The sequence below is a fragment of the Rhea americana genome, unplaced genomic scaffold (assembly GCF_003343005.1).
Source record: "Rhea americana isolate MKP2758 unplaced genomic scaffold, rheAme1 scaffold_134, whole genome shotgun sequence".
NCBI lineage: Eukaryota > Metazoa > Chordata > Aves > Rheiformes > Rheidae > Rhea > Rhea americana.
In genome coordinates, this window is record NW_028185417.1 from 1,735,899 (window position 1) to 1,751,515 (window position 15,617).

The following is a 15,617-nucleotide window of genomic DNA, read 5'->3' on the forward strand; positions in this document are numbered from 1 at the left end:
CAGCAGTACTAACAGCTTAGCTACCTTTGATAGGAGATACGGGGCTAGGAAACAAACTGGAAGGGAAATGGTTTTCCTGAGCTCTTCACAGACAGTCTTTAGGCTTCACGGCTTTTGCTTGCTGGGCACGCAATTTGTTTTAAAACCTGAAAAATCAAAATAACACACATTGTGGTAGCAGCAGTAATGTTGGTGAAGTTTTAGGTCAGTAGGAAGATGGGCAAAATCATTTGATTATGTCCATCCAGGGAAGATGAACCCACTACTGTGTTAGTGTTTGTGTAGCTCACAACAGGGAGGAGTATTTCTCTTTTAACGGGTAATTACGTTCTCTGCCACTTTCCCTGTGTTGGAATGGACTGGGCCTGAACAGCATATTCCCAGTTGTCATGCGTCCCGTGGCATCTGCTGGGTACTAACCCCAGGGCTGGTAACAGTCTTGCATAAGAACCGCTCATTTACTTATTTCCACTTTAATGATGATGTTTCCAACATCAGGAACTTTTGTGGTTTCTTCAAGTCCTCACATTTCTTTATTTTGGTATAGTAAGGAAAGCAAAACGAAAACATTTTACAGATGGTATTTCTGAGCTCTGTATTTGAGTCATTGTTCTGAAAAGCTCTACATATACATCTTGAAATCAGTGTAAATGCACCCCACTATAGTGCTAATTTTTTAACATATATTATGTCTAGCTTTATCCAAATCTCCCTTTCTATTCGCATGTATATGTATATATATGTATATGGAGAAGGTAAGGTATTTTCACTTTGCCGTTTTTTAACTTCCGAGAGTAGACAAGTGACTAGCACTTGAAATCTTCAGAACTTCTCCCCTCCTTTGTCACATGCTTGTATCCCTAGAATTACTGGTACTGACTTCTCTCTGTTTTAAAATTCAGTAACAAAAGAAAGTTAACACTAAATGTCACTTTATAATTGCAATAATGATCACACAGCTGTGCTTTCCTGGTACTATAGTGCACGTCAGGATCAGTTTAGGAGCTCTGCTTCATTTCCTGCCCAGATGCAATTCTGATGACTATTATTACAGTAAGAAAGTTCTTCTTGTTCATTATGGCTGAAGCCTGACAGAGGCCTGTGAGAGGTAATGAAGGCTAAGGTAAAAGGATGTTACAGCTCTGAGTTAACTGAGCCTAAGCTTTCAGTGAGTTGGGGAGCGTGCATGCGTGTGCTGGGACAGGGGCGGCATGGGGGGCAGGAACAGTTCATGCACATGTGCCCGCATACGTATAAAAAATAATAACAACTTGGACGTGTTTTCCTTTCTTGAGTTAAGAAATGTTTTCTTTATTTAGGAGTATGTGAAATTCTGAGGAGGAGCTCTTACACTTAAATGAACCTGTGAGCAGCCCATAGAAAAGCAAGTGCCTGCAGCGCTAATAATGAGAACTGACAAGGCAATCCTGCTGTGTTTATTTATGACCTTCTGCCTTTGTTAGCTCTTGTGAGAAATTCCTTTCTAACCATAACAATATTGCTGGAGTTTGGCACTGTGCTGAGAAATCCTACGGAGCCCTGAGGCCCGCTGACTGGCAGTGGTACAGCTCATAACAGATTGGCATGATCGCTGAAATTTTTACGTGTTTTTTCTTTATTTACTTCTTTACTTAATTCATAAGTCTGTTTGTTACTATGTTGCAGTTGTTTATTCTGACAAGCAGCCTTCGGAACTGTGTCGGCACTCAACCGATCCCAACTTACTCATTCACTTTTTTCCCCCTTTTTCCGTGATCTGTCTAACAAGTAGCTCAGAGAATGAAATGAGGTTTGCTTTGATACTCCTTCAGTTAGATCTTCATGGAGATTGTGAGACAAGAAGCGCTTTTCAAAAGAAAGGTGGTCAGCCACTGTAGAAATGGTGGCCCTGATTGTCATCTTTTCAGTTTGGAAAACTACAAAAAGGGTGACAACAAATGCTCAGGCAATACCTCAACTAAGCAGCAATGCCCTTAAAAGCCACGTACTAAAATTTCCATCTGACTAAAAAACATCTTGTCCTTCTTAAACTGTACCTCTTTTTCAGACTCAGATGGCTCTTTCCCCATCTTTCAATCACACACATCACCCCAAGAGTTCTGCTGCCTGCTTCCTAAAGCTCTGTCATGTTACTCAAACACAGATTTGAAAGTTGGAGCTTCAGCAACAGGTAGGGCCTCTGCTCAAGTTCTAGCAGTGCAGAAGTGTCCCTTCTGCTTCATCTTCCGATGGCTGAGGTGCAGCTGGTGACAAGAAGTGTGGTTCAGTGATCTGCCCTGCATGATGGGGGGGTGGAGGGGTTTCCGTGGGAGAGCAGCACCAGCCGGAGAGGACAGGAAGTGAGAACTGCCTTACAAAATCCTTCCCAGCAAAGGCCTCTTTTGTGGAAACCTCTCAACTGCAGCCCTTTAGTTACTCCTTTTGTCGGTCACATTATCCGACATGTTTTCTTCCTCTACATAAGAAGACATTCAAAAGTCAAGTGAAACTAAAGTAGGAATGGGGGAATAGAAAGTTCCYTGCTATTCCATTTACCAGTATTTCACCCACTGATTTCCAAATGTACTACCTTCGTGAACCATGGTGACAGTGGTGTTTTCTGGAAGGGACCGCGTGATTTGTGCRTGTGTGCTTGGCAAGCGTTGTTGAAGGATGTCTGGCATCTCAGGTCAAGGGCTGGGTAAAGCACGGCAACACAAGGCAGACTGGAGTGTGCTGTTCAGTAAGGCTCCACTGATGGTCCACCAAGTGTGGTCTGTGGATCAGTACTTATATTATTGCCAGCCGCAGTTGCTGTGCACTGAACATCCTGCCTATGCTTTCTTGGAAAATTTTCAGGGCATGTTTATTAGCATTACATTGGATTGGTAGTTCAGAGTAATCCCAAATTCCTCCTCTCAAGCCAAGAAAAATTTGAGAGAACAAGCTCACTGAATGCTTCATCTAGGAGATCTTGGGACGCCCTCTATTGCATGTGATGAAAGGAATAAGATGCCGCTTTCAAGCATGCTGTGGCACTCAAAAATACGGAARAAGTTAGCTTTCACAATTTACCACAGAAGTCTTCCCTTTCGATTCTGATCTATTAATTAAAGAACAACAGTAAGCGGTATATAGTGGGKTTTTTTTGTTTGTTTGTTTGTTTTTGTAGGTTGCATAGTCTGTGAACCTGTTGGATAAAGATCAACTAAATGCACTCAAAGATTGGGACAACAATGTCCTTATCTTAGCCTCAAGATACTCTTCCCATCCCAACAACAAAGTTTGTAAACCATGACTGGACAGCATGCTCTGGACTAGGAGGGAGGGATTTGGCCTTTCAGAATTTTTTCTTACAGTTTAATTGAAGGAAGCACTACAGGTTACCCTTTTTGCTACTGTAATCAAGATACTGTTTTAAAAGAAATCTGAGACTGAGACATCTGTGGGATTTCAAAAGAATTTTGAAATTTATGCAGAGGTTTCTGTGATATTTAAGTTCTATAGGAGTCACTTATAACTGTATCATCTCAAAATATTGTGTTCCCTTGGAGCTGAATTATTTTGCAGAATAGTATGCCCAAGCAATGTTGAATTACTGTGAGGCGATATGAACTACAGAATTTGGGGTGATTATGGAATCTGATGCTAGTTAGCATGTGACAGAAAGGATTCAGAAGTTTATTTTCTGCTTTATTACTATCTTGGATCTCATTTCCCATCCTTTTCCCAGGTTACTTGGAAATGAAAAGCTAGGAGGAGTTGAGTGAGCAGCTCTTGAAGCATAATCATTTGATTTTGCTGCTATCCCCCATAAACCTCAGAAGGGAGTAAGCAGTTTGTGTATGTGTGGGAGTGTGAAGCAAGGCAGAATTGGAAAGATCGCAGTCCTTGTTGGCTTCCCTTTACTGGCTGTTGAACTACACACCACTGGAGTCGGGTTAGGTTCAGAAAAACAAAGAGCGAGAAGGATGAGGGACTCCTGCCTGATGGTGAGAGAGTGAGTTTTGAGTGGCAAATGAAGCTAAATTCACTCATTTCTCCTTGGCCCCACAACATAACACTACCTATAAGGTGACAGTTGTGTTAAGTAAGACTTTAATTGGTATTGCTCTCTAAGGAAAGTCTCCTTATTCAGCTCCTTAGAAAGGAGGCCTTTCTAATATTTACTGCGGTCTTTGGTATATGTGTTTTCCTCCAGTTTTCAACATATGATTCAAGAGTGAGAGATGGAGGGGTTACCGGAGCACCTGTGTTTTTGAAATTTAAGGTGTGTCAGTGGTTTTTTACCCTCTCATTGAGTTGTGGCGTTCGCTTACACAGTGTTGTGGGGGAGAGAGGAAAGGGACACAATATGGTGCATTAGCAATCCCTAAGCTAGCGAAAAAGTATATTTTGCAGATACTCATTCTCTCACTAACCTACTGGGACATCTGCTTTATCAAACCATGACTCCCGGGAAGGGCATTAACAGGCCAAAAAAAGGCAAGTGCTGTAGATGAAGAGCATTTAAATCTCAGGGGTACAAATGTAGGTTAATCAGCTGTTTTAGCCCCTTATCGTGGTCTGCATGCAGCTTTGGGGTGTCAGAACAGCTTGCTTGTTATCAGCTTGCTTAATTTACTGTGGGATGGAAAGATCAGCTTTCAGCAATCGGTGAGCAATCAATCGTAGGTTCATCAGCACTTTTTCTGTTCTAACAACTGCCGTCTCCAGATCGAATGGTATTACAAGTCCAAACTTCAATCATCATACTGGATGCCTTTTGAATGCAGCATGGGATAATGTGAGATGCAGATGTGGAAAGACGCCTTACATTTGCAAAAGAGGTGTGCTGTGACTCAGAGGATGTCTGTAGTACTAAGCAATAGGTCCCTTAAGCTACGCGGAGTTCTGCGGTCATGTTTGAAGAGCTTCTCCTGTATGAGCTGTCCTTCATAGACCTGAGCAGAATCGCCATGCTGCATTCAAGCATGAACTTGGAAGGAAGAAAGATGGTGGTCTCCAAAATAATTGCAAAAAAGTTTGGAAGATTATGGCTTAGTGCGTATTTTTCCTGCATTCAGCTTCCTTTCATTTCATCCTGATAGTTTAGTGTGCCTTCTCTTGGCACTACGTGGTCTAGAAAATGGCTGCAATCCAGTGAGGTGCAAAAGAAGGAAGTTCTTATGTCTTACCTCGTTATTCTTCATATGAATATAAACCTAAGTTTAACAGAAGAGAAATGTTTGTGTCTGTTTAAGACTGACGCTAAGGAAACTATGAATGAGAAGTAGCTTGCGTACCAGCTAAGTTTTATTAGCTTGCTTCTGTGCAAATGGAACCTTTTTTTTTTTTCTTCATCCTGGACTTAGAGGCAGTTGGTTTTTCATTGCTTTGATTCTTTTAAATGTTGATAATTTATTTGCTATAGCTACAAGAGTTGTTGGCTGAGAATATTTCTTTGTTACAATCCTGAAGAAACAAATGGCTCCTAAGGGTTCCTGGCTTTTTGTTTTTAAACTTTATTTCCAGAATATCTACGTGCTAAGCATTCTACTTCAGAGATTAACAGTGAAGTTCATACCTTGAGAGATGCTGTTATTGTTTTTCTGTTCTGGGATTTACTGTTTTCTTTCAGTATAAAAAAGTATTGTTGTCAGACAAGCTCTGTACCTTACCTGTTTATAGTCCTTGTTAGACTTTGTCAATTTGCTTTGATAGCACATGGGTCATTAGTAYTTATCGTTTCATACATGGGAGTCGATGTTTGTAAAGTATCAACTTTTTTATGCCATTAGGAGATTTCTTGATGCAGCTAGAGACCTCAGGAGTCCCCTTCCCATTAACCGTCAAAGAATTATAGACCACATAATGACTGATACCGAATACTCTCAGGAARGTGTGTAGTTGTCTGTGTTTTCATGTAGTTCCTTGAAGCTACAGTGTCAGTTGAAAATTTCTAATTACCCTAAGTTGTTTTTGCTGTAAAGCTCTTGTCTGGACAAGCAAATAAGATCTCATCATGGATCAGTATAAGCAAGGAAGTGTGACTATATCCATCTTAGCAACTTCTTCTAATCTCGTCTGTGACAGATGCTGGCATATCACGTCCTGTTTAGATTGCTGTACATGGTGGTTGATCAATTTGCATTATTTTTGATTTGCAGGAATTGCAAGCAGTCATACTTCATTCCAAAAAAGGACAAAAATTATCAATATGTAATTTAACAGAATACAAAAACAATCTTTGCCCTAATTATGCACAGAGAAGTGCTAGGATAAATTCTAGAGAGTTTATGTAGGTTTTTAAAGCATAGGATCCAGCAACTTGTATGATGTGGTCCAAGTCCAATTACATATGGACACTGCAATTTTCTGCAGTCAGTTCTAGCTTTTCTTCTTAGACACCTGTATCAAGTTGGCAGGTCTTTTTAAATTAAAATAAAATTGTCTTACAAATACAGATCCTTTCCTCGTTAAGAAAATRTACTGGGGAAGGATTCTTCTCTGTGAATGAATTGGGAATTGAATGCTACTGTGAGAAAGCAAACTCAGTAGAACAAAATGGTATTCTTGGTCATGGTGGCAATCCAACCTCAGCAGCAGCAGAGGCCAGTCCTCTTTCTGGACCTCCATGGACTGTGCTGTCACCACAACTTTCATGCTCAGTAAAGGTAGGAGCTTGCGTGGATGTGTCTGTGGAGGTGAGCTGGCAGCCACAGCCTGTCCTCCTGCGTGGTCTCCATCGTCCTGGCAGCTTCGGTCCACGCTCAGAGAGAAACACTTGACTGTTGCTTCACGACTGGCTTCTCTGTGTGCTCCATGGAGAGCCGGTGGGGCAGGTCTCCCTGTCTGTCCACAAGGCTGATGTTGAATAGCAGAACTACATGAAAATAATTCTGTTTTTCTTGACTGGTTCTATGACTGTGACAACTCATTAGAAATACCTTTACCCTAGCAGATCAGATTTCTCATTTCTGCACTGTTTTCATGGTTTTGTGCAGCAAGCAAGAATAACTGAGGGAAAGGGGGTTGACTTTTTGCACATAATTTCTTAAAGACTGAAAAGGTAAAAATCAGAGCACTAGTGCTATATTATTTGCTTATGCTTTTACTTAGTTGCTTAAGTGAATATAGAGCTTTGGGGAAAAAAAAATTTGCATTCTTGGGGACTTCCCTGCATAGCTTCTCAAAGAAAATATTTGATACTAGTAGGAGTCTTGACAACACTGTTCGGTAACTAAGTTATATTAGGAAGCATATGAGCTCTGTGGAATGAAGAAAATGGGTTTCCCTAGCAAGTGGCACCATTTCACACCACTTTTTCGCTAAAATTAGTGCAAGAAGTTAGCTTTTTTACGAAATACTTAGAATTCCCTTYATTTAGAATATTGCATCAATAGTTCACTATATACAGATTACAAATAAACTTACGGTTAAAAATACTACTGAAACATGTAGTAAGTGGAATGAAATAAGACTGTGAAATAGAAGGATGAACTAAAAAGTATCAGTACCCAAATATTACCTAAGTTCAGGTTTGTCTTACAAGTCAGTTTTCAGTATGAAACGGATCTGTTCTTTGTAGTAGCATTTTCCAACGTAGGGTTGTGCCTATCATTAAAAATGTAGCTTTTCTCAAAGAAGGTGTTTGAAATGGAAATGATCTTGTCTACTTTGCTTTTAACAAACCTTGAATTAGCAACGTGCAGTGAATAAGCCTTCTTTTCTRGCCCCAAATTTATTTTGATAAAGAGCATTAGTGGTGTGAAAAGCACTTTGGGAAAAATAAAACAGCAGACCAGCTCATGAAAGGGTAGGCAGGGGATGTTCAGTGTGTCCTGTTAAGAAAGAAAAGAAAAAAAAAATTTGCAAGTATGTGATTAAATATTTTTGGCATGATTGGTTGAGGATTGCAACCTACCTGGCTTGGAAGGGGGGCACTTGKTTGGCTACCTCTAAGGCAGTAGTAGCCTTAAAGCAGGAGAGGATTTTCCTGTGTTCCCCACCATCCCTATGCCTGGGCGGTGCTGCAGTTGCACAGGAAATCGGGGGCTGTTAGCTCGCTTGCTATGTAGACAATGTGACCAGCGGGGCATTTGGAAGACTTCTTGAAACGTGCTATTATAGACTGCTTTGTGATGAAAAGAGGTCTTACAAATATCTTGAAATTTAAACCAAGCTATTGTGGCTTTTTCTTTGTGCGTGTGTGTGTGTGTGTGTGTGTGTGTGTGTTTGTCAGCCAAATCATTTGTTCAAAGTTAATCTCAATTACAGAGTATATTGTTCATAATCCCCCGTGGTTCCAAAACAATAGTGGAGTGTGTGGGTCTACTTGAATATATATTTGCATACTTATATGTAAAATATGTTTGTGTGTGTATATATAGCTTACTTCTAAAGCAGAGATTTGTGTTGAGAAGAGGGATATTTCATGTAGGATTCTGTCTTTTGAGCCGTACAATCCTCTGTCCTAAAATATATATATATATATATATATATATAAAAAACATATATAAAAGTATAATAGAATAATTATTAATATGGTATAGATAGTATAATAAAATTATATAGTATATATAGTATAATAAAATAATTACCAATTATTATAAATTAATATACTAATAAAAATATAAAGGCCTGAATTTAGTAATGCAGGCTTTGATCCTGAAGTCAGTCAGTGATTATTTTGCACTGGGATTCACACTGGAAAAACTGGCGGTAAGATAGAGTCAGGGGTTTTCGGCTTTGTGGAGAGTAAGAGATTTTGTATGTCTTTCTTGAATTTTAATATCTGCAAAATACCTCTGCTTTTCTTCTACTCTCTGAGCATAAAGAAACTGATAGGCTACAGTTGGGAATTTTATATAAACCCCAAGTTGTACATGTTGTGCTGAATCCCACTGAGGGATCCCCAAACTGCAGTAACCTGTTCAGTGAACTTACTGTGTGATTTAGCATCATAGGACCCTGTCGTGCAAGGTGCTCAGTATCTACTAGACCTGTTCTGCACTTTCYGTTTTCCCTGACTTTGGAGAAGGTGCTCATCATTTTCCAGCTGTAGGCATTTAGCGAGGAGCACCTTTAGTAATATCTCGTTTGTTTTACATCTGCTGGGACATTCTTCAGCAGAACTGGTGGTTGCACGAAGCATTTGCAGTGTAAATTCTTGCTCCATCGTGAACATGCTAACCCTGTCACACTCTGTGTGTAAAATCAGCATGTTATTACCAAGTTACTGTAGTCTCAATTTTGTTGTTTATTGGATCTAGGAATATTCCTTGAGTAAATTACACTGTTATATTATACATGAGTGTTTGTATTTTTTTCCTCATGCTCTATTTGTAAGTGATGTCGAGTTGCCTGACGGTATATAAGCAGTTTACTTTCTGCTCCCCCTTGCTGGCTGTGTTGCAGTGTAAGTGGGTGTGCTATTTCAAGAGTGGCTCTCCTGTCAGTCTGATAAGATCGTACCACCAGGAAGGCATAACATTATAATCCTAAGCACAATGTGATCCTGTTCATTTTAGCTCTTGTACCTGTCACAGGGACCAGAATAAAGGTTGTGCAGGGGTACAAGGTGAGGGTAGAAGTGAAGATAGTGATAGATAAGACACTTAGCTGAAAGAGATAAATCCTACACGGTGACATTCCAGTTTATAATCAAGGTATTATCTAGAAATAAACTTTGAATGCTGGTTGGGATGTCCTGAAGAAAGCAGGATGTAAAGGTGACATAGACAATACAGTGTTTTGATGTGGATTTGTGATAGGGAAGGAAAAAAAGATTTTTAGTTTATCCTTTACTTTTTTCTTAGAACTAGTACCATATTTGAAGCATACTCATACTGGAGACAACAGTAATAAGATTATTCTACAAGAAACAGATCTGTGTAACAGAAGGTTTCTGGTAATTCTAGACTTGCTACATTTTACTCAGAGAAATGAGTGCTTTCCAGATAAAGCCTCTGAAAAGAGGGAAAATTTAAAGCATGCCTTGGGGTATGGGGACTTCAGCCCCTTAAAAGGATCCCTGCAATTACCTAACCTGCCAACTTTCCAACAAGATAAATGGAAGCACTGTAGCTTGAAGGTGCCTTGGTTTGAATGAGATGCAGTAAGTAAGGTCTCTCTGTTCTTTACAGGCATCATAGATCTGATAGTACTTATAAAAGAAGAATAGAGTTGGTGCCCTGCTGACTAAATTGTCCTCTAGAGAAGTATTAGTTACAGAGCTTCTTTGTTAACTAGGCTGTATGCTTAAACCACTGTGAATTTCTCTTATTAGCAGGCTTTTTAATAGCTTTACATATGGATAAGCTAAGTAAATGCAAGTATATCCATATAATTTACGTATATAATGAGTACAATCTATATATAAATAAATGTTTGCTATACAGAAATAGCACATTGCTTCATTACTGTTCTGTTACATTGAGGAAAAACCAAGCGTTATAAAACTGATAACAGGAGAACAGTAAGTCAACTTCTGCTCGTCTGTCCGGGTGCTTCGCATAAAGTCTTTCATCTTCTTCTTCCTCTTCTTCTCTTTAATTTCCCAATTAGCTCTTGTGAATAGCAGGTGTATTTCTAAAGCCTTTGTGAGCTGTGAGTTTCCCAGTTGCTCACCTTCTCATTCTTTCTACCTTAGAAGACTAGGTAAGGCCATGAAGCATATGTTAATAAAAAAATTAATTAATGACTTTTTTAAAAAATTAAATAATTCCCAAGATGCCTGATGTAGGATGGCTGGTACATCTCCTTTTAGCCCATGGTGACACAAGGTGGGGGTTCTATAGCTGAGGCAACTGTATAGACAAATTATACAGTCCTGTGAGAAACCTTGTTATCAGATTTCTTGATTGATGCGATGAATACTGGTGCTATGATGCCTTCCTCGATGGGTGAGTTAAATGAATTGCGAAGCGCGCACGGGCGTTGTGCGGCCTCGGAAGGAAACCCCCGTGCCCCGTTGGCGCTCCATGAGCATCACACGCCGCGGGGTTCAGGCTGGAGGAGCGCCGGGGGTGCCTCAAGCCCACTCGCCTGCCTGCCGACRGCTTTATTTATTGGGGGAAGGTGGCAGAGTTTAGCTCTTTAAATAGCCCGGCATCGCATAAGCTTTGCTCTTTCTTTCTTTTATGAATGAGTTGCATCAGGTTCGGGAGGAAATCCCTTGAAGGCACGCGCTTGAGGAAATGCCTGGGACTTGTCACTCACTCCACCCTCATGGGAGATTAGCGAAATGAGAAGTCATAACGTGACCTGATGGGAAAAAGGAACCTCRTTCTTGCCCCTGTGCTCCTCCATGCAGGCTCTCAGCAAGCCAAAGAGACGTGGGGAGCTGTCAGGTTTTGCCTTGATCTCAGAACAACAGATAATTTCATTCYGGGCAGTACTAGCAGCTTCCTGGGGGCGGTTACGATTTTTTGGTTTGTTTATTTTTGCAAATATCATGTCACATGCTGAAACAAATGAAAGTTTTAATCCAAACACTGTTTTAAAATCTTCATTGTTCTCAATGTAAAACCATGTGTTTTCTATATTATTTTATCTGTTATGTGCCCGTCTATTTTTTTACACAGAATTTGTGTTCGTTTTGAATAGCACGTATTCTGCTACATTCTATTTTCAGGGTTTTATTATATCCTTTTCAGCAGTATTTGTTTTATCAGCAGTTCCTGCAAGCATTTGTTACACATTATGACAGTAGTGTTTTGATCCCATTTAGCAGAATACCATATTATGCATGGAAAAGCAGTAATTACTTACCTGTTTGTCAAATACATTCCACTGTAAAAATCTTCATCATTATAGTATATCAAACAGCATTATTTCTTGTTTACATTTACTACAGATAATAGTTTCAAAGAAAAAAAAMCCAATGAGCATAGTTTATTGCCAGTATCACAATTAAATTTCCAATTATAGGTATTTGGGAATTAATTCTAACTTGAATGCAGAGTTGATGCATAGACTGAAGCTTTCAGACCTAGTTTTTGTTTTTCGTGTGTCTAAAGAAATGCACCTACAGTTTTGTACTTGTCATAAAAAGCAAAGTTCACCAGTGGTGAGAGCTGTGCCTAATACGTTAGGGTCTAACTCAGATCTATAAATAAGGTCTGTGAGGTGACAAGTAGAGAATTAACTTGGGTCAATTTACTGCCCTTTATGAACAAGGAAAAATCAAATACAGCAGTCTAGGTGGCTTTTTATGTATGTTATTGGTGTTTAAACTGTTAATCTTACTTTTTTCTGTGCCTTGGATGACTGACTACATGTGTAAGGGGAGAGTAGCTGTTCACCCCTTGTCATGGAGGTAGTCAGCATAAGGCAGCACTGTTACTCTAAACACACTGCTTTGCATTTTGTCCATGTTGCCTCCTTGCTAAGATAACTTCATTTTCATTATGCAAATTAGACAGCAGTAAGTCTTTTGCTTTTGGAGCGCTTTGCTCTGGCAGGACCAGATGCTTCTTGGGCTATGCACATGACTAGTCCTGTGGTCTCCAGTGGAACTACTTGCATGAGTCAAATAAAATCTGTATCAACCAAAGTAAAATTCTCTGTCATCCTAATTTGAAGTCCCAAGGGTCAGTGAATGACCTGTTTTATGTGTAAAATAGCGCTCTCCCTCTTGTTTGTGCCTCAATTCAGTAATCAAAATAGTAGCATGCTCCTTAACTTGTGTCTTGCCAATAGTCTTAGGTGCATGGCTCCATTTGCGCATTTCAGTTTGTAGATCTTTCTGTGATGCTTAGGAATTAACATTTTTACAACATTATTCTTGTTTTATGTGTGATTTTGCAAAGTTAAAAGAAAAAGATATTCCCACAGATCCAAAAACTAGTATAACTCCTGTGTCCCAGGCTAGCTTTGGAGAATATGCTCATTAAAATATTGTTAGAATTCAGATGAGGAGGTTTCACCTATGTAAAAAGTTTTCAGTACAATAGTTATGAAGTAGAGCAACTCTTCTGTGGTGCATCCAAGTGAAACTGGAGAGAAGCTGTAGGCTGTACACTAGGACAGCTGGTATCCGATGGATATATAGAAGCAGTCCTTGTCACTCTTGTAAAACGGCCAGTGGGACCTGCATTGCTGCTGAGAGCAGGGCCTTGGTTTTGCCTCTCTTCTGCAAGGTGAATGAGCTGAATGGGAGCATGACAAGGCCTGTGTATTTTATACCCTTCGTCTGTCATTTCAATGATGGCTTAAAGAGTGAAGTGCATTAGCTGTGATTGTAACTGTAGCAAACCCCAAAATGACATACTRTATGAAAGGGAAACTGATGTATCATTTTCATTAGTTTTAGTGTGCTCAGCTAGAATTTGTGGGATTAATTTTGAAAGCTTAATCCAGATGGAAAAGGTTAAATGCAATGTTGAGTGAATTTGGTTCCAATTCATTTGTTGCCCTTGCTTGTTCTTTTCCTCAGAAGAATTAGAGATTAAGCGGAGAATTGTACATACGATTCTCACTTCTTGTCATTTAACTACGCRAACCAACATTAAGGAAAGCCTCCTGGTTATCTGCTGTAATAAGTAAATAAATGGTTCTCATCACTAGTCTACCTCACAAGTCCTGTGGCTTGCGTATTGCTACTTCTTATTGCTACTTATACTCTTTTTCCTTCTCTCACAGGATTTATCTGGCTCCATTGATGACCTGCCGACTGGAACCGAAGCAACGCTGAGTTCAGCCGTTAGCGCGTCTGGGTCTACAAGCAGCCAGGGGGAGCAGAGCAACCCTGCACAGTCGCCGTTCTCCCCTCACGCCTCTCCACATCTCTCTGGCATCCCCGGAGGTCCATCACCTTCTCCCGTTGGCTCTCCTGTTGGAAGCAACCAGTCAAGATCTGGTCCCATTTCTCCAGCAAGTATTCCAGGTAAGTTTGTTTCAAAAAATTAAATTGAACTAAAAGAATAGACAGATGTAGAATTGTAAAAATTACTTCTGTATTTAAAATGCGTTCATTTTATGAGAAACCTGCATTTTTGGGGCCTTTTGCTGTCAAAATGCATACTTAAAGGAGTGATAAATTCCATCTGAACTGCAGATACCAAGCCCTCAGAGCTCTCAAAACACTGCACTTAACTCCAACATGTATGCTTGATAAATGTCTTTATCGTGGACCGGTTCAAACACTTGATCTTAGTTTTTGCCTTTGATTCATGTATCATCTATCTGTCATGTATTTCTCTAAATTATTTACAAGGGTTTTTTGTTGTTGTTGTTGTCTTTGGCTGTTGAAGTTTTACAGTGGTTTAAGACCCATAGTATGAGGCAGAGGTTTTCTAACCTTTTATTGTGAAAATGTAGCTTGRGTCATGAGTGCAGAATTTCTTAAGAAATATTTTTTAATACTCGCAAAGGTTAGCAAGTTACTAGAAGTCCAGCCCCACCAGTAATAACTGAAAGGCAGTGGCCTGTTTGCTGCTCGCTCTCCTGTGCTGCACAGAATATAACACAAGATCATTCACGTACGTTCAGAAATCTGTGAAGATACTTTAATGATACCAAGAAGAAAAAAAGGCATTTGTTAATTCRAGTTATATCCTTATCTTGTCCACACCTATCTGACTTGTCAGATGTAGGCTAAGGGGTTAGGCGGTGCCATCTTATATTTGGTGTTTCACATGAATTTGTTTCCTTCCAGATACTCAAGTTTTAGATTATTTTCTCATATTTGGAATGATAGGAGAGTTCCTAAGAGTAGACTGGCGCTATCTTTGCCCCAGGCGTAACTTCAGTTACTGACAAAACCACAAAAAAAAATATCATTGACCTCAGTTGAAAGGAACAAAAAATAGTGATGCCTTTCCTACTAGATACGCTGTAAACCAAATGCAAGTTGAAATTCAGTGTGTGAGTGGGTTTTGGTACTCAGTGCAAAGGTGTAAGTGCAAAATGTAAGTGCCTGTTTGCATACGGAGGTCAGGCTACGCAGGCTAAGGGGAGTAAGCTTGCACGTGCGAGGGCGGCGCAGCAAAGGAGGCTGGAGCCGCGCGGAGCCCTTACGCTGCCCCTGCGCCCGGCAGTCCCGTGGGTTTCACCTCCAGCCGCTGGGACGGGCAGCGCCTGCTCAGGTGGGGCAGGAATAGCGGGAAGCGGGGCAGGAGCGAGGGAGCCTTCTGCCTGCGGGTGGGATCACGACCTGGCATTTGCGGCGTRTTTCCCACCGCACGGCACGGAAGCCCTTTCCTGTTGTTCTGTGAAGTTAAATAGCCCTGAGCTGCGAACATCATGTTTTCCCACAAACTGAACAAATTCTTGAACTTTTTAATCAGGGCCAAATTTAATGGCTTCAAGGGGGCTTTAAATTCTGTTTGTACGCCGAAGTTCTGACTTCTTGGCGACTTTTCGGCTTGATTCGGTTCTGAATATCTCTAAGTGGTCATATTCAGGCAAATAAATTGGTTAATATTTTAGTAGCCTGCTTGCTGAGTAGGGTATGAATGCTGTTGTGTTGCAAAGAGCTCTACTGTAACCACGTTGGATAAGGATGTAAACAGGACAGGTTGTCGGGGAGAGGTAATCTTTTATCAAACCAATTGGTACCTTTAGGATAAAAATAGACGGGCAGTGGGGAAGCTYTCAGGATGAAGATCGCTTCATCGCTTCAGCTGAGCCCAGAAGCTTGTTTTTGTGACCGG

The 15,617-nt window shown here is 40.3% G+C and overlaps 1 protein-coding gene across 1 annotated transcript in view; it reads left to right on the forward strand.

Annotated features, from left to right (window-relative positions):
- Nucleotides 1–15,617, forward strand: part of ARID1B (AT-rich interaction domain 1B) — a 337,486-nt gene that overhangs the window by 220,733 nt on the left and 101,136 nt on the right. Inside the window, 1 exon segment of the mRNA XM_085297989.1 lies at nucleotides 13,606–13,849. Coding sequence (XP_085154115.1) covers nucleotides 13,606–13,849 — 244 coding nt within the window.